Source organism: Medicago sativa, chromosome 3 (genome assembly GCF_051527215.1).
Source record: "Medicago sativa cultivar Bolivia chromosome 3, Bolivia_mono, whole genome shotgun sequence".
Taxonomy (NCBI): Eukaryota; Viridiplantae; Streptophyta; class Magnoliopsida; order Fabales; family Fabaceae; genus Medicago; species Medicago sativa.
The window spans coordinates 102,139,086-102,163,087 of NC_140751.1; the positions used below are offsets into that span (position 1 = coordinate 102,139,086).

At 34.1% G+C, this 24,002-nt stretch overlaps 2 protein-coding genes and 2 long non-coding RNA genes across 4 annotated transcripts; 2 read left to right on the plus strand and 2 right to left on the minus strand.

Annotated features, from left to right (window-relative positions):
- The first annotated feature begins 425 nt into the window (after positions 1 to 425).
- LOC146943080 (small ribosomal subunit protein uS14z/uS14y/uS14x) lies at positions 426 to 1,435 on the plus strand. Its single transcript, XM_085757170.1, has 3 exons — positions 426 to 545; positions 968 to 1,067; positions 1,173 to 1,435. The coding sequence occupies exons 1-3, from the start codon at positions 484 to 486 to the stop codon at positions 1,179 to 1,181; spliced, it is 171 nt and encodes a 56-aa protein (XP_085613296.1). The 5' UTR covers positions 426 to 483; the 3' UTR covers positions 1,182 to 1,435.
- Positions 1,436 to 3,368: 1,933 nt separating this feature from the next.
- On the minus strand, positions 3,369 to 10,183 carry LOC146943081 (1,4-alpha-glucan-branching enzyme 1, chloroplastic/amyloplastic). Its single transcript, XM_085757169.1, has 14 exons — positions 10,104 to 10,183; positions 9,787 to 9,897; positions 9,337 to 9,547; positions 8,877 to 8,946; positions 8,511 to 8,780; positions 6,887 to 7,793; positions 6,581 to 6,697; positions 6,390 to 6,452; positions 5,699 to 5,806; positions 5,286 to 5,387; positions 4,972 to 5,039; positions 4,744 to 4,825; positions 4,306 to 4,422; positions 3,369 to 3,959 (listed from the first exon to the last, which is right to left on the minus strand). Exons 1-14 carry the CDS (start codon positions 10,146 to 10,148, stop codon positions 3,807 to 3,809), a joined length of 2,424 nt encoding a protein of 807 aa, XP_085613295.1. The 5' UTR covers positions 10,149 to 10,183; the 3' UTR covers positions 3,369 to 3,806.
- Positions 10,184 to 12,499: 2,316 nt separating this feature from the next.
- Positions 12,500 to 13,540, minus strand: LOC146943082 (uncharacterized). The gene is made up of 2 exons (XR_015033575.1): positions 13,348 to 13,540; positions 12,500 to 13,224 (listed from the first exon to the last, which is right to left on the minus strand). It is a non-coding gene; the product is annotated as an uncharacterized LOC146943082 (long non-coding RNA).
- A 6,271-nt stretch (positions 13,541 to 19,811) lies between these two features.
- On the plus strand, positions 19,812 to 20,347 carry LOC146943083 (uncharacterized). Its single transcript, XR_015033576.1, has 3 exons — positions 19,812 to 19,925; positions 20,077 to 20,150; positions 20,228 to 20,347. It is a non-coding gene; the product is annotated as an uncharacterized LOC146943083 (long non-coding RNA).
- The last annotated feature ends 3,655 nt before the right edge of the window (positions 20,348 to 24,002 follow it).

The following is a 24,002-nucleotide window of genomic DNA, read 5'->3' on the forward strand; positions in this document are numbered from 1 at the left end:
TTCCAACAATGCCATAAACACCCTTTCTTAAATTTGAATCCAAAATCAATTGCATTTTTTAAAATCAATGTATATGTTAAAATAATATAATCTTAATGGGTCACTTATTGCAAATCTCAGCCATTCAAAAGCTTCAAAGTAAATCCAATGGTTGACATCCATTTTATAAAGCAAAAAGAAAACAGGTCTCTTACAGTAGGAGACCTATGAATATGAAGGTCATGTACCGTAGCCTTTGCCCTTTTTTATACTTAAATATTTTATGATTTAAAGAATAGTAATTTGTTTAAAAACAAAATTAAAGGACCAAAGTGTTAGTTAAAAAAAAAAAAAAAAAAAGATAACAGTGAGAATTGATAGCTCAGGGTTGAGTTTTGAAGGTAATATATAAAGTTGGGAAATACTACATAGACAGAGTCTTTTATATCTGCGACTGCGTTACTGCTATTTAGGGTTTTTGAGATCTCTGCCGCCGAGGAAGCCATGGGTCACTCCAACGTTTGGAACTCTCACCCCAAGACCTATGGTCCTGGTTCTCGCACATGGTATGATATCTATCTCTTCATTTTCTGCCTTTTTTTCTTTCATCCCTTGAAGAATGAATCTTCGATCCCTATTTCTGATTACTGTGTTTATGCATATGACCTAGTGTTTAGATGGGATTCGATTTCATTTTTAAAATTTCTGAGGATTTCCATAGATTACTGTGATTCATGATTTGGTTCTGAAAGAAATTTATGAATTAAAACCGTCTCCAATGCTAGGTCAAGATGCCTTAATTTGAAATTAAAATCGGATTCTTAAAGCTTAAACAATGCAATTTTTGTTGTAAATTTCAGTGTTATCTTATAACTATTGTCTTAAGATGAGTATGATCTAGTTATTGTGACATTTCAACAGTTCTTTCTTAGTTACATGTACATTGCTCGATTGTAAATGTTGTCTACTGTTGTTCCGTGTTTTGTAGCCGTGTGTGTGGCAATTCTCATGGATTGATCAGGAAGTACGGACTCATGTGCTGCAGGCAATGCTTCCACAGCAATGCCAAAGAAATTGGTTTCATTAAGGTGAATATTTTGATGTACTTTCCTATTTGTTGGTCTAGATTTCTAAATGTTTGCTTGTTTTTAGCATGAACTCTCATAACTTTGTCCCTTTTTTCTGTGTTGCAGTATCGCTGAATAGTTGAGTCCTTAGGAGCTGCAAAACGATGCCAGGATGATATTTTAGTTATTGAAGAACTTATTATTTTATTCAGTCAGTTAATCAAAACTTGAGTTGTTAGACTAAAAACATATTTACTTCCTATTTGGTTGTGGAGTTGTTGTTTTCTCTTTATCTATCACTAGAATTATAAATTGGATGTTGGCATCTTTTTGCATGGAGTTTTATGATGTGAATGGAAGTAATTTGCCTTTCATAAGCTTTAAACTTACTCGATTTGTAAAGATTAGAAAAATAGGGAGTTCTTCCAGGGATTGGATCGAGTAGAGATGATCTGAAACTATTTTCTTGGTTAATAAATAATCTGAAACATCGAATTTAACAACACAGTATATTGTGTAGCCCATTGTCAGCCAATGTGTGTTTGTGTGCTGCAAATTCTAGATTTTTAGAATTGCATCAGTGTGCTGCAAATTCTAGATATTTAGAATTGCATCAAAACCTGAATTCACAAGCAATTGTGCGGTATTCAGGTGGTCTTAGTTCTGAAGATTTAACTGGTTTTGAGATTGGTTAAAGAACCTGTTACAAATCTTTGGTTTTTAAAACATTTGTTCTGACATCCTTGATCTCAGCCTCCAACCCTTGCCTCTCCAGAAATTTCCTCTGAACTTTAACCAAAATTTCCACTTCTCTAGACAAAAGTGCATCTCTCTCTTCGCTACCTGCGGGTTTAGAGATTGATATTAAAGATCTCCTCTAGGCTCAATATTTTTTTATCTGAAACCGTCTGAGGTGAAAACATCGAGAAAAGTAGAAAGAGTTTCATACTTGCAGGGTTTAATTAATATCAAGAACTTGATATAATATAATGTTTGGGTTGAATTGTGTTCTCTGTTAAGTATTCAGTTACTTCAATTGGAAATTGATTACATTTCAGTTGTCCGATTTGATACACTGCTAATGGAAATTGATACATTTTCCTGTGTCCGATTTGATTTATTCATGATTGTTTGCGAAATATATTTTTCACTTTTCTTACTGGGATTTGCTCAGTATTATGTTACAAGTACTTGATCTTGAGAACTAAAGTTAGTGATGGATTATAAGTACCCGTTTTCCTTAGAACAATACCTCAATAAAACAGCTGCTGGAACACTTAAAATCTGATGCCATGACCATACTATATATGAAGTCTGATATTGTTGTGTGGTAAAGCAGAAATGCCAGAAAGCATCCCAAGTAGTAATAATTCTACGAAAATGTTTTCTGGACATTAATTTTTCACAAATCACATGAAAAGTTGTAGTTAACTCAGTTGAGTATATAGTTTTTTGAACAAGCAGTTGAGTATCTAATTAATGTAGATCACATTGAAAATTATAACATAACCACAATTTTGATTGTGAATTGATTATTTTACTCAATTGAATTAACCATTGTTTAACCAGATGTCTTGGGTGTATAAACATTTGGCTCAAGTAGTTAACGAACTTTACTTTCGGCGAATTCTTGGCCAGGCTATACTATACTTACTTCGGCCAAACTCTGGATTAACAAGGATCTCTTTTTCTTGGGAACTGGAGGGTAAACATCAAAAACAAAAAAATGGATGTCTAATTATCATTACTCATAATTCTATTCACCAAGTTTGTGAATTAATCGGAAAAACTCAAATTATTGAGAAGTTGATTCAATATAAGTGTTTTGTTCACCGCACATTTCAAAGCACCTTCAAACACCAGTCTAAACACACTAGTATATAGTGTTTGCCGTTTAAACTTCTTTTTCCTGCTTTGGTTGAAGTTTTCTATTTTTACTTGGCAATGGATTTATAACTTTAAATTATATGATTTGATGTTGTAATTACTGCAAATTAATTTTACTTTTATACACAAGAAACTATGTCTAATTAGTTGGCGAGAATAAAAAGAAGACAAATCTCATATCGAGGAGCTACTAAAGTATTTCTTTTTTATTGAAATCTTTTTTAGACGAAGTGCATGTTTGGTAACACGATGGTTTGGATAAAATCAGTCACACTCTGATGTTTTTGAAGCTCCCAATTGTAGCTTTTGCAAAACTTACGATGGATCACGTGATCATGCAAAACATGCAATTAATTGTATGGAACTCAAATTATCTTTGGTTTTTATCTTCGGAAAATAAAAAGGAGGAAACATAGTTAAAGATGCACGTTCCCATGATCCCCACTAGTATGGATTCTGAATATACATGAGTGGTAGTAAAATTTATTTTATTCATACATAACTTAGGGGCTGTTAGTGATCTTTATACATACATATAATATACATAATAATAAAATGACGATTTGATTGACCAAAGTTTGGGTTTGAATCCTCTTGAGTAGATAGAGAGGTCCATTTAGATAGAGATTTGACTCTCGTATTCAATGAGTCAATACAAGCCAATCTCTCCAATAGACCTCTCTATTTGTCGGAAAGGAGTCCATTCCCAACAGTTTATCCAAAATTTACTCTAGATTACTTTTTCAATGATATCCAAAAACCTGCTTATCTCATCCATTAGTAGGTTGACAAGTGAAAAGTGCCAAGATTCCCAACGAAAAAAGATTCTCCGTTGTCTGCATCTTCTTTGATTTTGTCTCCAAAAATTTGCTTTCAAAGAATTTCGGTAACAACTGCATCTTCTTTGTTCTCCGTAGAAACATCAGGAATATCTACAGCATCAGTATCTGCTGCAGCAAAGGACTCTTCTACACCCAAATTGGCACTGTTGCTTTCTTCTTGGCTTTCGTCCACTCTATAATATACCTTTGGAAATTTTCAAATTCAATTAGCAATTCACATTTTGCCATGAAGTGAAAATGAAATTTTTTAACTCCATAACTCAAACCCAACTTTGACATGACAAATCATCATATTTTTTCCAACTTTTCAGCAAAACTAATTCACATTGTTAGAAAAAGAAATGGTGAGCTAAACTATTGCCGTGCTCAAAAATAAACTTTTCTCACTTGATATTCTTTTGTTATTTAACCAATGTTCTAAAATTCTATGTTAGCAAAATTGTTTTAGTTTTTATATCTACATTTTAGCTTTTGTTAACGTATACAACTAACATACAAAAATTTAAATGAAAAGGGATCAGATCACATACCACACAGGTACGAGGTGGGGAGAGGACCTTGAAGGAATTGGGTCGATTATTGAAATTTGTTTCAGGAACTCCTGGTATGCCTTCTGGGGATGTGAAGTGGTCTGCATCATGTCCCACCTAGGAGTGGAAAATGGTCAACTTCATATACACGCAAAAATGACAAGGAACACATATAGTCAAGAACCATAGAATAATAGTAACTGAGTTGACGTCTACCACTTATAGGGTAAAATCAGGACAACTTATATGATTTAATTTGCATGTTGGTCCTCCAAAGTTACACATGTTGCCTCATTATTCGATCTCAAAATATTTCGATCGCCAAATTAATTCTTCAAAAATCTAAAGTCTAAACTGTGGTAATCAAATATAACTTTGAAGGACGGACTTGAGGGACTATCCTTATAATCTAATACCAGAAAGATTAGGGCTCCTTACTCTTCCATGTCCTCCAAATTCCTGAGCATCACTATCCAGTGCAACTCTGTATTTCCCAGGCAAGTCACACCCAATTTTATACCTGTATGTTCAATGTTTCATCAAAATCATGTGTGTTTAATAGTTACTATTACAGAAATGTATATAAAAATTTCACATAAAACCAAACACACAACCCGGCACAAATAAATTACCCGCACACAAATGATAGTTTAACACATTGCATACCCTTCGTATGTATTCTCTGGATGAAAATTGAACACAAACACCAGATCACCACGTTCAAAGACTATAACCTATAAAAGAAAAAACATAAGCATTTATAGCACAGAGTTATGCTTGAAATCAACTAGGAGTGGACAATGGCTTGTTCATTCATTTTTAAGAAAAGTCTTCCTCATACACCAGTGTATATATTCTAGGATGTAGTCTATTTTAATCTGTCTTGGTATAAGAAAATCTGAAAATCTCTGAATTGTCTAGTAGTAAAAAAATGTTACATTAGGAATGAGAATAGTACAATCATTTGGGGGCATATTTACCTTGTCTTCATTGTTAGTGCTGCTCACAATCTGTTTTGTTGATGCAAGGAATGAGAATTTATCATCAAGCAAGTTCATTGCTCTGTCAAATGCATTCATGAACTGCACAAGTTCCAAAAGCAGAAATACAACATTTATCTTAAAGACGAGCAATAAATTGCAAGAATGCACGAGAATACAAAGAAATCTGTAGACGGGGAAATAAGGAACTAAACAAAATAAGGCCACGGAGTAGAATTATGCACCACTCAGAAATAAGCAAAATGACAGTTGCCATTTCACACAGTATTCTATTATGAGGATAATGGAGATCATAAATAATTAAACTTGCGGAAAAGTCCCAACCAAGAAACGAAGCCACAAAAGAGATGTCAATATTCTGTAACGAACAAATATACATGCACGCACGCTACCTTGTATCTCAGGTGATCTGTATCCACAAGATTCCACTGACGCCTGCATTTCTCGTAACTCCATCCATTGCCTTCTCTTGGGAAATCAATCCACTCCGGATGGCCAAACTAAATAAAAATGACATTACGAATATGATTCAACAAATGACAACATGGTCAACAACTATAGCAATGAGAGTGAGATGCTTCAAAATATCCAGAGTATGTGCTTTGAAAGCAAATAATGTATAAACATTCTTCTAGCTAGAAGAAGCAACCCATAAACCCAAAGAGGAAACATTCAGTTGTCAGCAACTTGACATAACACAAAATATGTAAAATGAACCTTGACTACAAGGTGGTAGTTGTAAGTCTTCACACTTCAAGGGTATGCAGCCTACCTAGTTCCAACGCCTGTGAAATCATAAGATACTCTCTTTCAACCTCTCCTCCTATTTATCAGCAATATGCTGGAACTATAGCAGCTAACTATCTTATCAACTAAATACCTCCGCCACTAGTAGAGTAACAGTCACTAACAGACACCAAACTAACAAACACACAACACAATGTCGTGCAAGCACCACCTCTAGCAAATCCATTTTTCATCAGCAAGTTGCATTTTATTCATTAAGAAGATAAATATCAGGTGAATCATACAGTAACAGGGAGCAACGGTTTTTCGGGTACAAGAGTAAATCAGTATGCATACCTCATTGCCCATAAAATTAAGGTAGCCCTCTCCACCTAATGCCATGGTTAAGAAGTGTATCATCTGAAAAAGATTAAGATAGCAATGACTACAAGGCAATAAAAACTACATGTCTCATTAGCAGCTTCACAATTCAATTTATGATTTTGTACATGTATGTAGTCCAGAATATTTAATGGTGAGATAAAAACCTTGTGAAGAGCAATCCCTCGGTCAATAGTAGGAGAAGCATCAGTCAAACAAGACATGCTAGAATACATTTCTTCATCCATTAGTAAAAATGCAATAGTCTTGTCCCCAACAATGGACTGCCCAAGAGAAAAAATATAAGACGTTAGTGCAGGCAGTCAAAAACAATTCAAAAATAATTTCTTGATTGCATGTCACCTCTAGTTTCCATCATTTTTCTGTTCACAAATTTAACCAAAACTAAATTCTATATTATTTCCAACACAAAGGTATCACAAATACTCAACACATAATGACAAAGATCATACTTGGTCGTGGCTTTCAGCATAAGCGATACATTTCTCTGTGTATCTCCTATTTGTCAAATTCGACGAAATTTCCTTCATTGACCATTCATAGTCTTTCTTGTTCTTCACGTAGTCAATCCACTTATCAGGGATAGCCATGGCTAGTCGATAGTCAAAACCAATTCCCGCCTCAGAAACTGGTCGGCCGAGTCCAGGCATGCCAGAAACATCTTCAGCAATGATAGTTGCATCTGGCAAAATATTATGGACCAGACAGTTGGCCAGCATCAAATAGACAACAGCATCCACATCAGTTGCTTCACTAAAATATTCATTATAATCCCCTGTAAATGCCATGTTGATTCCATGATGATGATACAACATTGACGTTACTCCATCAAATCGAAATCCATCAAATTTGAACTCATCCAGCCACCACCTTAAATTAGATAAAAGGAAACGAAGAACTTCCCAGTTGGCATAGTTAAAAAGTCTACTATCCCATAATTTGTGGTAGCCTCTATCCCCAGTGTGAAAGTAAGATTCTTGTGAACTTTGGCCCACATCAAAGCCATTGAGTCCATCAGTAATATTATTACTAGCATGACTGTGGACAACATCCATCAAAACATGCAAACCTAGGCTATGGGCCTTATCTATCAGATATTTAAGATCTTCGGGGGTTCCAGATCTACTACTCACAGCAAAGAAGTTTGTTACATGATATCCAAATGATGCATAATAGGAATGCTCCATCACAGCCATCAGCTGGACTGTATTATAGTTATTTTCCCGAATACGTGGCAAAATATCATCTGCGAATTCCCTATAAGAGTTTATGCGAGGTTCAGAGCTACTCATTCCCACATGAGCTTCATATATCCGTGGAGCTTTGGGCTTCGGTGGACGGGGATATTTAAACTCATATCTGCAGAACAAACAAGAGGATGCACAAACATCTGAGATAATTTCATCCAAACTTGATCAAGACTGGAGTGAAAAGAACATTGATACCAAGTAGATTACAAAACGCACAATAATTTCGACATGGTTAACTTATTTGCAACTTCTACATATAACGAAGTTGATATTTTCCTAGAAAATTAAACCCAGAACAACAAGTTTCTTGTTTATGATCAGAGAGAAAAAGAAATAAAATATGACTGCATGTGGTGGATCTCACAATAAAACACATTTGAAATCATTGTTTGTTGATTCAACATTCCTAATTTGAATAAACAATTTTTTAAATAACTATATTTGATTGGATTTTGACATAATTCACTAGCAATCGAATTTAATTCATTTGATAAGAAATCATACTTCACGTCATAATTGCCTTTCATGTGTGACTCAAAGATGAAGGTTCATTTACAATTCAACTGAAATAGTCATGTATATTTTGATCCAAACTTTATAACTAAGTAATTCAATTAAATAATTTCTTTTGAAATGAATTCAATTTATTCCTAAAAACAAATAAATTTTCAAGACTTTCAGAAATTATTTGCGTAATTTAAAAGTCAGCTAATACTAATATGTGGCATACATTAGAGTCCCTTTTAGCATTGATATCTCAAATGCAATGATTTTTTTACTGAAGATGACACTTCATCAGATATTCTACATATGTAAATAATGGGACCTTTCTGAAAGTGGTGGATCCCAGTAGACACCGTCGTAGGGTGCGGCAAATCTGGTAGGATCGACAGTGGCATATTTAATCCAAGCGGGGATGCGATCAACCCAAAATCCATCACTATGTTTGAACCTAAACTTCACTCTTGAATTGTGAGGTATAACTGGGTTTCCATCAGCATCAGGGATCTTAATGCTCCATACGCCAAACTGGTTTTTTTCCATGTGATGGTTGGAACCATCCCATCCATTAAAATCCCCAATAATTTGTGCTTCTCTTCATTGAAAAGATTCAAAATCAGAAAGGAAAAGAAAAGATAGTTAAACTGTGACAAATAAGTTTGACTAACTTGTATTCTTTGAGATAACTTACTGAGCAGCAGGTGCCCACTCACGGTACACAACGCCATCTTCTTCTCTGTTAAATCCAAATTTCAAATAACCTAAGATGTTGGAAAGAAAATGATAAGGAAACATTATATTAAAGATGTAATTAAAATTAATCCAACAAACTAGTAAGGCGTTTTAATAGAAATCAATCCAATTGACAGACAAATGACTTTATTTTCAAGAGGCTGATGTGTCCAAACATAATCGATCAATTGTGCTTGCACAAATTTACATTACCCTAAGTTAACTGCATGCCAGATGATGTAATATGATTATCAAACACAGACACAGCCAAGTACTAGTTGAGGAATATTTCATCATTATCGGTTTATCATGGACATATAATTTGCAGTTATGACCAAAACCTTGGCAGCTGTATAATTTAGTATGCACAATTATATATAAGAAATGAAACAATGTGAATTGTCAACAATTATAATCACCTTTTGCAAATTCCTCAAGACCTCCTTCATAATCTTCAATGAGCTTTTTCTGATCTAAATACTTCTTCAGTCTAAATTTGAAGTGATCTTTGAATGGTTTAAGGGATGAATCAACATCCAAGATTCCTATGTTTTCAAAGTCTTCTTCAACCGATGCCATTGTTGACTTATCATCTGTCATAACGGCTACACCCTTGAAACCAGAACTGACCTAATTGTGGGAAAACAAATTGAAACCGCTTATTCATAGACAGCATGTTGCATATGTGATAATAGATATACAAACTATCATTTTTCTTTTAAACATGCAGCAAATCAGTCAGACTAGAGTGAAAATGTTTCATATTATTTTCATTAATTTCCTTCGATCATTAACCCTGAACATCCTTCTTAATACTCTTTCAGCGTCCCAATCCACACACTACGCTACCCATTTCTTAACAAATATACCTTCTTGTATGTTGATCGAAAATCAAACACCTTGCATCCATTTGGATTATGATAGCCAAGTGCCACATGTACAGGCTTTTGCTTGACAAGATGCTGCTTATTTGTTGAGGTCTGCCATAAAAGGAATCAAAGTAAGTAACTGTAGAGATCCAAATTACAAGCACAAATGTTTGAGTTTTACTTTAATCTCGAAATTTTGATTCTTTATAAGCATGCGATGCGATGGTGTTTGTGGTAAGTAAAATTAAGCTCAGTACCTTTTTTAATCTAAAAGAAATTAAAAATTACAACAAAGTAACAAAAAAGGGAAATATTACGTGGTGAGTGGTGGAGGCAATGTTGAAAGCGAAAGAGGAAATCATCTGAGCTTGGATGAAGGAAGGTTCAGGTTCAGGTTGAAGAACGGAATGGAATGGAGGGTTTAAGAAGCTATATTAATTTGATTTGATCATATTGTCGTATATTAATCATAATCAATGCTAGAGTACAAAGAAGGAACAGGGTAAAGTAAAGTGAACTAGTACTAGTAAAGGATATTCTTCCCCATGTGAAGAAGCAAGCAACGGCGCATGAATCTCCATCTGTTCCAATTGTACACCCCCACTTCTACTTCTCCTCGCAGCCGTTCCATTTTTTATTTTATTTTAAACTTGCAACGGCGCATGAATCTCCATCTGTTCCAATTGTACACCCCCACTTCTACTTCTTCTCACAGCCGTTCCATTTTTTATCTTATTTTAAACTTTTTTGTCTTAACTCTACGATCAGGAGAAGGGACTAGTGTATGACAATGATTAGTTAAAATTTGAAGTCGGTTTGAACTATAAAAATTGCTGTTAACACATATGACAGGGTTAAAAAAACATATGTAAAAGACAAAAATGCCCCTGCGGTAGTTAACTACCGAAGTAAGAAACCGGCTGCAGTTAACTCCCGAAATTCCTTCGGCATTTAACTGCCGACGGAAAAAGGAAAAAAGAAACAAAAGAAAAAACCTCGGCACTTAAGTGCCGAAGAACTCATCAATTGTTTTTAATAAATGAATCTCAGCAATATTAAGTGCCGAAGAAAGGGAAAAATGCAAGTACGTCATATTTACCTTGCCCGCAAATTGGTTCTAGATTTCTAACGAAGAACCAGCATCAGCGCCAAAGAAAGAGATAAACTTTCTAGTAAATCTTAATTACAAGCAGAATGGCATATCTCAAGCAACTAAAATTGTTGAGATTCGTTTTATTAAAAAAATTGACGAGTTCTTCGGCACTTAAGTGTCGAGGTTTTTTTTTTCTTTCTTTTTTGCTCGGGAGTTAACTGCCGAAGGAACTTCGGTAGTTAACTGCAGCCAGTTCCTTACTTCGGTAGTTAACTGCCACAGAGGAATTTTTGTCTTTTACGTGTGTTTTTCAGCCCTAACATATGTGTCAACAACAATTTTCTTGAACTATATATATATATATAGATAGACAAATCTAGTTAAATCCAGCCCCTTCACATCTAGCTATATCTGGATAAATCTAGTAAATCCAGCCCTTGCATTGTCAAGAGTAACTTTTTAAATGAGATTTATCTATAGATATAGTAAATCCAGCCCTTGTCGTTTGTTGACGAACCCAATCAAGTAAATCATTTTGCTCTCGCCATCATTCATTTGTTAAAAAAAAAATGAGGTGGTGTCTACTTCAATATTGCGAACCTTGGCAACACTGGTAGATACCGGTTTAGGTTTTTCTTCGATGTGAGTTTGAAAGGGAATTTTGACTTTCAACTTCACATTTACGATTGGTTTGACATCGCTGAAAACTTTGCCAAAAGCTTCAATTATGGCCGGTTTCAGCTCAATGTCATCATCCGCCACATTTTCAACCATCACTATGTCTATTGAATAATAAAATAGCAAGGAAAAATAATATAAATAACTTGTGCAAGTTAACTCACATTGGCCCCAGCGTGAGTTAACTCACGTTCTGACTACTTCCATAACTGACAAACATACCCCAAAAACCAGCAAAATCAAATGAGTTTAGATGATACATTATCTAATATTTGATGTTTGATGAGTGTAGAAACTTGTTTCCTGACGATTTGCAATGATTTGGAATGAAGATTTTGACAAAAAAAATCGCATTTTTGGGTTTTTGGAGTGGAGAGGGAAAGAAAATGGTGCTTGGAGTTTGGACTGATGAATTTTGTACCAAAATAGTACAAACCCACAACGTAAGTTAAGTCACGCTGGGTTTATAACCTGCGTGAGTTAACCCAGATAGCGTGACTTAACTCAGGCGGGGGTACTTTCGCCCATTCAGTTGGGTGGGAGTGTTTTTTAATGGTAAAAGAGCAATTTTCTTAATCGTAACTGTCCTTTTCAATGCTAGAGTACAAAGAAGGAAGCAAGCAACGGTGCACGAATCTCCATTTGTTCCAATTGTATTCTACTCTCACCTCATTTACTTCCATTGTAGTTCTCTTTCATGGTGAATGCTACAATATACCCGTGAAAGAGTGTTTAAGCTTTCTTTCTTTTGACATTTTTTCTCACGTTTTTCTCATTAAACAAACACAATTGGTTAATTATAACGAGAACTACAACGGAAAATTGAAGACATTAACTCACTTTTTAATGCTTTCTCTCAATTCTTTCTCGTAACCAAACACAATTGGTTAATGTAACGAGGACTACAACAGAAAATTGAAGACATTAACTCACTTTGATAAATAAAAAAAGACATTAGCTTAAAACACAGGAACATCCAACCACATGTTAGAATTAAAGTCAAAACGGAAGCTAAAGTGGCTAAAACCAAACCCATGACAGTCAAAAACTTCAGAAAAACATTTTTACAAGCAATCAAATCAATTGAGTCAAGACCGCCATAACCAATCAGATCCAACTAGATATATACACAAACAAACTGTATGCTAGACGCAAACCATTGTATCAACAGTCCTATTTGTATCAACAGTCCTATGAACGGGAAATATAGAAACAAATCAAGGAAAGAACACAGGAGTCTACGGTCCTGGGTAAAGTGCATTGGCAAAGGCCCATCCTCTAGCCACCATTGCATCTACGGTAGGGGCTCCTGGGCTCCAGATATTTCCTCTGAACTCTAGCCAAAATTTCCCATCCTCTAGCCACCATTGCATCTCTCTTCTCTGGCTGTGGGTTTAGAGATAGGTATTAAGAATCCATATATGCAGAAAGAAACTCAAATTGTGAAACTTGAATTAAAAATATTGCTAAACACCCCATATAAACTTCGTTAAGATTTCCAGGAAACTTGTCGTGTTATAATTGTCACATAGATCAAATAGGTAAAAACGCATGTTGCGCAGAGTATGATACACAGGGAGAACTAGAATGAGTTCCTGTATAAATGCAAGCTGAGGAGGCTTTCTCTTTAATCTTAGCCAGGATAGCGAGTAATGCCTCCCGTCCACCTGGTTTAGAAATCGATAATAAAGAATTAAAAATATGCACAAAGAAACTGAAATGGTGAAACTTGAATCAAAAGCAATGCTAAAGGCTCCATAAGCTTTGTCAACATTTGCAGATATACTTGCCTTGGTTTCTTGATGACGTAGGTTGTTGTTCGGAGTTGAGGATTTGAAACTCCAAAAGTCGGCCCAATAATAAGGAAGAGGCTTCCGGGGGGACCACGGCGAATCATAAGGTCAACTAGATTGAGTTTGAGTACGAATGCAACCAAAGAAGGCTCTTCCTTTGTGCTCTCTACTTTTTGTTTCTTAGAAAGTTCTATTTATTTTTTGTTTGATCAAATAAGAAATAAAAAATGAGCTTAATTTAATATGGCTGAAAGTTAAAAAAGAAAAAAAGACAAGGCACAACAACCAAATGCATACATCACTGAGCCACATACTAAAGACAGACAAAACGTCAAAAAGACTTGTTTGGCCAAGTGAGTTAGCTGTAACAGAAACTAGGAGTAGTCTTAATTGGTAAGCCAAAGTCAAAACTCCTGGACAGCCATTCCCGTTCTAAACAAAATCTGACACCGAAAAATTTTGTAAATATAGAATAACAGTTCAGCTGAATGAAATCACAAATCATGAAAAGTCAACATCGATATACTAAAATAATAATGAATGGAATGGGCTCAATATCCCAATTCTATACACAATCTCAACCAAGACATAACCAACTTATGTGCATCAACACTCAAGAGCTAGCATTTTCATAAAAACAAAGAAAAAAGAATTGTATATTCACATGGTTTGAAAATCTAAATCTAAATCACGATAGATGGATGGGGTGCATCCTAACTCAAATTAATTCAACCAACTGCAGAGAACGTGTTAATAGTTCAACATTACAACATTGAGCAAACTTACTTGGAGTTGAGTTACCTATTTGTGCTTGCGAGATGGCAGCGACTGGGGAGAAACTCGGTTGCTGGCGTTCCATTAAAACCCAACTAACAGAAAAGGACAGAAAATTAGTATCTATCCATCATCACAAACAACACACTCAATCTCTCAAAAGTCAAAATCTCTGACAGCCTTTTTTTTTTTTAGAAAAAAAATCTCTGACAGCTTAAAAACCCCATTTAAAAGTTATGAAACCCTAACCCCTAAAACGGCATAAACTAAAATTGGAGAAGATTCAAATATTTCCAGACATCAGAGAAGAGATTCAAAGGCAAGAGACATTATCAACTAGATTCAAATATTTACTCCCTCTGTTTCAAAATAAGTGTCTCTTTAGCCAATTGCACACAGATTAAGGAATGTAATAATGTAGTCAAATGTCATAGCAATTTTACCAAATTATCGTAATCAACTATTGGTTTGTTTTTCATTAAAGAAAAAATAATACTTTGGAAGTAGTGTAACATAATATTAATTGAAGGGTACAATTGAAAAAAAAGAAGTTATTATTGCATTGGAAACTGAAAGTGACATTCATTTTGAAACAATTTTTTTGGCTAAAACGACGCCCATTTTGAAACGGAGGGAGTATAAGACACCATCAGTTACAAATCTTAGAACAGTTTGCCGGTTGCCTATTAATGTTAGGGAATCAACAAAAATCTGTCAAATACACAGTTAACTAAAAATCCGCAAGTGGATAGTGGGATTGGACCCTTGGATTTGTCGGTCCTTGGCCTAGATACTGAGTTTAAAAAAAAAAAACAAAGAAAACTTAGAGGAAAGCTTGTGGAGTCCTCCAAACTAAAAAGAAATCTGCAAATTATTATCTGCTCAAGAGGAAAGCTTGTTACATATATAATCAATTTGAGGTCTCCGTGGAGGTTTGGTGAGGATATCAGCTAGCTAATCAATCGAACTTACCAGAGAGGTTTTAATGATGTCGAAAAATATCTTCTCTCGAATAAAGTGACAATCAACTTCTGTGTTTTGTCCTCTCATGTAAAACTGATTTTGACAAAAGATATAATGCTACTGATTATCACACTTAAGTTCTATAGGACCTAGTTCGCAAAATTTCAACTCTTCCAACAAGTGCTTCAACCATAAAAGTTCACAAGTGCTTGGCAAAATTTTTTATCGAAGCTTTTTAGAGTTGACAAAATGATTTTACTTATTATGTTTGACGGATGTTTAGGAATTTGTTTTGCATGTCAAATTTGTGATGGTTTCTTTCCTGGATATTGCTTCGATCCTAATCTTATGTGTATATTCTTTAATATTATCTTAAAAAAATTATTTAAAAAAAATTACAAAATTATCAACAAAAAAAATTACAAAGGGTGAAACACATCGACCAGGCAAGTAAGCTTAGAGCTCATGGCCATTCTAATGAACATCTTTTGGGGTTTTTAAATATTTGCAGTGTGTTAGTTAAATTTTGTAGAAATGGCATGATCCAATAGTTTTATTATTGTAATTACACTGTCGTTCTACCTTTCACTAAATCTATTAAGCATTTTTTTTATTCAGTCCTTTGTGTTCACTTGGTTATAGATAACACATAATGATATGGAAGAAAACGTTCATGAGTCAAAGGTATTATAAACTTGTACACTTAAACTGTAGAACTAAATGGATATGGAGCTAACAAAGTAGATGTGTTACTTGTACATTTTTAGTAAAATCAATTGGAAAAAAAATTAGTTGAAGTAGAACAATATCAAATTAATTCTAGGATAACATAATTGTGTAGAGCAAGTTTTTAATTAGTTAGTATATTTTAGTAAAATAATACTAATTTTTCTATTCAGACAATTAGTATCTTACTTTTTAATGTCAAAGCAAGCAAATAAATTTAATAATTTCTCAGTAAACCTATAAATAAGTTTAATAATTTCTTAGTAAACCTATTTTTGAATATGTTAAAGCTAAAATAGAATCTATATCAACTTCGTTGGGTATTTGTATTGGCAGCATTATTGCTAAAACAGATATCCTTGTTGTGTAAGTTGGAACCAATGTTCCAACATGTGGTTAGGCATCTCTGTAAGATGTTGGATACAATGTTCCAACATCCTGGCACGGTTCAGTGCACCTGGGTTCATGCCTATTTGTACGCGCGCTCTTTATTGTTTAAGGAAACAATATTTCCTTATCTTATTAACCAATCAACGCGCATATCTATACAAATCAGCGGTGGAATATTTCTAAAGTAGTATTTATATTTTAGGAAATATTTGTTATTGGTTGGAACGATCCTAAAGATGTTCCGACATTTTAGGACTTTCCATATTTGTTTCTGATTTCTGTTTTGCAGATTAGCTGAACCGATCTGCTTTGTTCTGAAGCCTAACTAAGTATTTGGCCCAAGCTGCTTCAGTATATATACAAGACTTCAAGACCTAATTGTTCATTCAAGCAGTCATACTAAAAAGTTTAGATTTTTAGGGTTTTGAGTCTACATGTGCTTTACTGTTTGTGATGCAAGTTTAGAACCTATATTGTGAGCCTTTCTTGTATCGTTTGTGATACTCGTTTAGGTCTGTTTGTGTGAGTTTGATACTCTTGTGTACTACACCGAAGTTGTGAAACAAGGTGTTAGTTGTTTGTGTTTGAAGGTAACTTCATCTTTGTGTTTGTGTTTAGGTTTGATAGGTCACAGGGGTTGTGACTGACCATTAGGATAGTGAGGTGGGATCTCAGATCTAGGAGTTCCTAGGTTGAAGTCTATACGGGTAGGTCCTAGGTTATAAAGTGTAAACGAGGAGTTTGCTGAGAGCTTTTGAATAAGGACTACACTAGTGGATTTCCTTCCTGGCTTGGTAGCCCCCAGAGTAGGTGTGTTTGTCACTGAACTGGGTCAACAAACTCAGCGTGTTCTTTACTTTCCTGTCATTTATTTTCTTGTTTTATTTCTGTTTATTTCGTGATGTTGGAACATTGAACGGAACATCGCAAACGTTAAAACATCTGACGGAATATATTAAAACAAGTACGCTAGAATTTCAAACTTTTTAGATTAGTCGATCTTTAGCTCGAGTTATAAAAAAAATCTATAGTAAAATATGAACACCCTTAAAGGACCTATTAATTAGAAATTTTTTGACTGCAATGTTTTATCTCTATTAAGTTCCTTCATATGCACGGGTCAAAAGTCGAGTTTTGGTTAGAGAAGAACATGTGTGGAAGAGAAACGGAAAGGGACATGATTGTGTCTAGAAATGTAAAGTTGTTTTCAACAAATCTAAACCATTAATTAAATCTAATGTTATTTTTCCAATTCAAGTGATTTTAGCAGTAAAAATTTAGGGTGCGTCTATTTTAACTTTTAAAAAAAATAGATTTTGTGTTAAAAGAATGTAGAGACTAATTTTTAGAGTTGTCTCCTACCCATAAAAATCCATTTTTTTCAAAAAATGAGTTCTAATTACATGTACATGTGCTACCTTCTTATTGTTGAAAAAAATAGATTTTAAGAAAAGTTAATCCTAATAACTTTTTATTTTAAGGTCAAAATAGATTTTTTTGATAAAATTATTTTTCTAAAATCCCTAGACAAACACTTCAAAATGAAAAAGGTGATTTTTTTTAAGAAAAAAAAAATTATTTTTGAAAAAAATCCAAAACAAACGCACCTTTAATTTCAAGTAGATTTAACTTAGGTTTTAATTTAACTTTTCTTAAATGATTCTTAACTTCGCTCACTGATTCTTAAATTTGATATTTTGACTTTCGAGAATGTATTGGATTATCTGAGCTTCCTCCATGGTTCAACTTCAACTGGAGAATCTCGGTTATTTTTTAAGCTTCATTTATGCTTTGTTTTCTGTTGATTAGTAGAAAGTGGTATGAAATGAGAATTGTGATGTTTAAGTTGAACCGAACTTGACTTCAAGATTTTTGATTTGTTTTGTTTATTTTCCTTTTTCAGTAATAGATGTTTAGGGAAATTGGAGGATTTGTTGTGTAATAAGAAACCAATAAATTGTTACTTTTATTGGAATATAGAATGGAACTGTGATTATAAAAAGTACCTTGAACTCTGTCAAATATTTAGTGATCCAATGAAGTCACAAAATCGTTGAGTAGTTGAAGATACATATTTGCAAGGTTTTAAATAACGGTCGCGGTCAAGGTCGCGGTCGCGTATAGGATTTCGCGATTTCGACCGTTACGGGTGTTGCGATATGGATTGCGGTTGTCGCAGTGTGAATTAATCACAACATTGCACAACTCTTAAAAAATGATAGTAACTTAAATAAATTAAACTAGAGAAAGAATTGGAGTTCTAAACTAGATAAGGAGATAACTTATGTAATTTATAATCAAATATGTATTAAAAATATAATTTTCATCTATCTCAATTGAAAAAAATATCTGGATTCTATGTCTATTGTCATGAACAATAATTTTTTGCAGTTGTAACGGTGTTTCGTTGCGGCTGTAACGGCGTTTCGTCGTGATTTTTGTTCACTCTATAGAAACGGTGAAAAACGGCAACGTCTGCTACCTATACCTTTTTGTCTCGGCCTTTTTCTCGATAACGGACCGTTTTTTAAAACCTTGCATATTTGCACTCTGCGCCATAAGTTGGAAACTTCAGCATTTAATTTAAATTCTTTTATCCTAGTTCATTTCCCATGTTACTGCATTTTTTTTATATTAGTTTGGTTACTCTAAGTAATTAGAAGATAAATAACAGTCTCTAACTAAATTGAGCTAAGTAATTTAGTCCTTTCGGTTGCAATTAACTGAACTGTTTGATGCCTTGGTTGCAATTAGTTTGGTCTCACAACTAAAGCATTGTAGTATTTAACAATCAAGTGTCCTTGCCACAACTAAAGAGTCTCACAACAAAATTTAGTCTTTAATCTATTGTGTATATGATAAGTGATCTGTTTCAGGTTTTCTTGATCCTAATTCTCTTTCTACGACAAGGGTGTGCTCTGTAACTTGTTTATATGTTTGTATTGTGTTTGTGTTGATTCATAGGTTGAATTTTTGTTATGATGAAAGTAAATAAGGGAAAAAAAGTCATAAGAATTGGAGAAAAGAAGAAAAAAAGGAATAAGCGACAACATGCTTATATCGAGACACATGATAAAGTGAACTACGATGGTATATAAATGTTTTAAGTTTCTGCACTCTTCATATTATAAGTTTGTTTGTATACTCAAACCATTTTTTTGTTCTTGATAGAGATGAAGAATTCTAGAGGTGATGTTCGCTATATACATTTGGTGGTGTAGCACCTTTAGTAATTTCCAATGATTCAGATTTTTCCGTTGTACCATTGCTAGTTACTTTTCGTCTGTTTGAAGTATGAACGCATAGTATGGTAGTTTTTCCATGGTTTATCTGTAAGCAATTCCATATATTTCAATAGAATATAACCATGATCATTAATTGTATGGATTCATAACGGTGTAGTCTTTTTCATTGTGTAATTGAACTGGCTTTTGTTCTTTTTCTATGTATCGAAGTAAAATGTTCAAGGCGTTCATATTCATATTCATAATATTAGTAGCAGTATAATACACAGAAATATGTATTTTTAATCTGAAAACTTTTTTTAGCTACTTTGACTGATTTTAATGCAACACTAACACTAACACTAAACTGGTTCTTTCGAAGCTTGTTGTAATTTTTCAATGGTTATCCTGTGTACTTATAATTTCCCTTCTTTGCAGTCACCGTCACCAAGTGGAAAGACTTGGTATAACTTAGGCTCTGTTGAAATTGAACTTCTTGTAAGTTGAAATTAAATTCTTGGTTTGTTCTTTCTTTTGTCATGTGGCTACATTTTCTTTTTGCCACTTTTACAAATAATTTGTTAATTGTTGCAATTGTATGTTTATCTTGAATATGAACTCAAACGTTGATGCTTTATGTCTTGTGCAGACCAATGGACCATTAATGATTATATGGTGCATTAATAGGCTCTGTGTTGGCCTTCAATATTGCTGACTTCTTAGGTAATTCACATTTTTATTAGTTATCACTTAGATATATCCTTCCTCAGTGAAACTGACATGACAATTTTTATTTTTAGGGAGAAGAGAGCTGATCGTAGCTGCATTGATGTATCTTGTTGGAGCCCTCATAACAGTGTTTGCTCCTAATTTTCATGTATTGGTGATTGGGAGATTGGTATTTGGCATTGGAATTAGACTAGTATGCACTATTTCTATGCAAATGGTACAACTAAGCTTGTACATTTTAATTTTTGATTTGTTTATGTAGCAAATAGTGTAACAATTGGATATGTAGGACTAGGATATCATCTTTTTATCACCTAACCATGGACCGAGTGTTTAGAAGAGTTGATTTCTTGACATAATATTAGTACTTCTATAACCAAGGGGTTAGATGTGGAGGGAGGGGGATCTTGGCTTAGTAGTTGATTCTATGTGTCAAGGTAGTCTGCCTCAACTTTTCAATTGTGTGGCATAGAGATGATGATAATTAGATATTCCTTCTTTTTAATTGTTAGATAATTAGATATGACATTGAGATGATGTTAATTAGATATTCCTTCTTTTTAGTAAACTCAATTGATGAACACTATTTTGTGAAAACTGTTCATATTTGACTTTTGATTATGAATTGATAAAAATTGCTTGCTGAAAGATTAATTATAGGCACAAAACACAAGAAATAGATTGAAAATATTGTTAATGAAATGATGCGCCAAAAGGAAACGAAAATTATGTGTTGGGATTGATTTTGACAGTGATTTGAGTTGAAAACGAGAATTTGGCTTTGAATTGGTGTTTAGGTTGAATTGTGGTTTCAAACAAGAAATGGAATGGAGAGTTTAGGGACGCCACACTTTTTAATCCTAGAAAATGATAAGTCTATGAAAATGAATATCACCACAAGAAAGGATTCTTGATATGATCAATACAAGGTCCAATCCAGAACCTAAAGAGCAATTACTCACTTTTTTTAACACGTTCTTTTATGTTGAAATTCTATCTCTCTCTTGTTCGTTTTTTTTTTTCAATTTTTTTGTTACAATTTTTTTTTTTTGCAAACTGAATATAAAATAAATATAAAAAGATAGATAACACCTGATTTGAACCAAAGCCCTGATACCAAATGATGAGTGTCACGAAGCCGTCGGAAGTAAATTATGAATAATATTGGTGGAAATGGTGAAAAGACAAAAATAATGAAGAAATGGAATGGAGACAGGGGCGCCACACTCTTTCTAATCCAAGAAAGATTGATAAGCCGGTGGATGTGAGGATCGCCACAAGAAAAGAATTTCTTGATAAGATCAAGGATGGTTCAATCCAGAACCACAAGAGACAATGCATCCTTGATCTTATCAAGAAATTCTTTTCTTGTGGCGATCCTCACATCCACCGACTTATCAATCTTTCTTGGATTAGAAAGAGTGTGGCGCCCCTGTCTCCATTCCATTTCTTCATTATTTTTGTCTTTTCACCATTTCCACCAATATTATTCATACTTTGCTTCCGACGGCTTCGTGACACTCATCATCAATGGACAAAGAATGGATGAAATTTCCAAGAGAAAGCCCAGAGTACGTGAAGGGCATAATCACCTATCTTGAACAGAGTATGTGAGTACCTTCATATCTACATTCATCAAATTCTATGAAACCTGGTCACTTCAGAGACTGAGATTCAAAAAGAGCAAAGCCATCATCTGGTTTTACTCCTCCTAATGTATCTGAACAACATAATAGTTTTAGCATATAACACAACAACTAAAACCTGGAAATGCAAATATTGATACTATCATCTTTTATTTTAGTTCATTGCATCTTGAATGATTTAGTTTTCTCAGCGTTTATCTTTGAGTGAACTGAAATTATAACTGTGCATGGAAAGGTGTAGTGGGAGCAAAATAATTTATATTCCTAGGAAACTGGCAAAAAGGTAATGTTGTATGTCATTGTCAAGTTGTCAAATCTGAGATTTTACTGCTTAAACTATTAACTAACGGATTGTTTGATAGCCTATACTGATTAGAGGAATTGGAAGTATATATATTTGTGTTTGTTTTGTTTGGTCGGAAGGTTACACTCTCACTAAAGAAATTATTCCATTTAACTGTCAGGCTAAAGGAGACTGAAGCATTCCACCATCCTCCATTTTGGAGTTCTGAGATGAGACCTTAATTTCTTTGTGAAGTTAATTACAGAGTGGAATTTGAAAGATAAGGAGATTAATTCTCTTATCTTTTGAATGTATTAGAGAGCACTGCTCTAGTGGCTTTAGGTGCAAATTGGGACAAAGATGGAACAGGCTTTAGAGAGCACTACTTCACTGTAATTATAGGACAATTTTCTTTTTTCTTAAAAGATTGTAACAAGTTGAAGAGACTGCAAATAGTTATGCTCAAAAGAATTGATTTCTAAAATACTACTTGTAAGAGGAAATTATCACCAGGAATTGTCATATCATCCCTTTATTAGCTCATGTTTTCAGGCTTAATAACCCCCATAAACTGTAGAAAATTGCTTTTTTGACATTAAAAGTTTCCTAATAACACATGGAAATGACGAAATTACCCCCAATGGTAGTTAACTACCGCTGACTCAACTTATGTGTGTTTCTGCGTTTGTGTCAATGTTCCAACCAAGTTTCGTACCAGGTAACAAAGTATCTCTTGGAAAAATCAAAACTTTGCCATAGAAACTCTGTTGGGTCATTTTCATTTGGTTCTGTTGTTACAGCCAAATTTCAACAAAATTTCTAGAATCTAAAAGCTGTAGAATTGGATTTTTGTTTAAGGTGGAATTTTTATTGGTTTGATTTGAAGACCAAATGGTTTTGTTGGATTCATTGATGATAATAAGGTTTCCTGTGTCGGTTAGTTTGAGAAAAGCAGTTGGATTTTGAAGTGGGGTGTTTCTGTTTGCAACCCAAACAACTGTTTTGTCATGGTCTATGTTGTAACGTATTCCCAAGTACCAAGAAAAATTGTTGTAGAAAAAGAAACTGAGTTGGAAAATTCCTTTTGGGGAGAACAAGGTTTCGTTGATGCTAAGGATTGAGTTGTTGTTAAGGTATTAGAATCAGAGGTTGAAGGTGTTGAGAAGAAAATGATTGAAGTGGAGAGACAAAAGAGAAAGAGTGTGGTGAAATTTCTCATGTTTGTTTGGGGGAAAAGGGAAAAATAATAGCAGTGATGATAGAAATTTAGCGGTAGTTAACTACCGCTGGGGCCAGAAAAGCAACTTTCTAAACTGTATTACAGAAAACCACAAGCTTAATCACTTCATGATCACATGTGTAGGCTAGTGGAATAATAGAATAACCTGACCATAAAAACCTCCTGCTCAGCCTTTGGCAATCTACATGGACCAAACTTTAATAGCAGCAACTGAGTGCGCATCAATACTTGTATATGCCAATTATGTTGTGTTGCACAAATTTGGCTTATTTTTGTGTGAGTAAAAGTAAGAAGTATTTTTAGAAACCTCTGTACTGCAGTTTCACAAAAAAGCATCTCAATGATTATTTAATTTTTTGATACTTTTTTTTTGAAGTAATTTTTTAATAGACTTATTGCTCAAATAATTCGATTTAATGTAATTGGTTATAAGCAAATACGACACCAGGGATAATTTTATAATTTCCAGTAAAGTTTAATGGCAAAATTGAGATTTCAAGAAAAATTAAGGGGTATTTTTGTTAATTTGTTCCTCTATTTTCTCTCTCTATCAGAACAGCCACCATCCTCCTACAGTCCTCGCCACCACCAGATTCACGTAACAACCTTCATCCTCGCCACCAACCACCGCCTTCGTTCTTAGCACACACCGTCTTCAGTCATCACCATCGTATTCG

Bases quoted from the DNA above. Each gene is read 5' to 3' on its own strand.
- LOC146943080 (XM_085757170.1), top strand. From the start codon at position 484: ATGGGTCACTCCAACGTTTGGAACTCTCACCCCAAGACCTATGGTCCT. The intron at 546-967 runs GTATGATATCTA...CGTGTTTTGTAG, and splicing joins GGTCCTGGTTCTCGCACATG to CCGTGTGTGTGGCAATTCTC.
- LOC146943081 (XM_085757169.1), bottom strand. From the start codon at position 10,148: ATGATTTCCTCTTTCGCTTTCAACATTGCCTCCACCACTCACCAC. The intron at 5,040-5,285 runs GTAAATATGCCC...TTTCTTTTATAG, and splicing joins GCACTAACAATGAAGACAAG to GTTATAGTCTTTGAACGTGG. The intron at 4,826-4,971 runs GTATGCAATGTG...TTGAACATACAG, and splicing joins CCAGAGAATACATACGAAGG to GTATAAAATTGGGTGTGACT.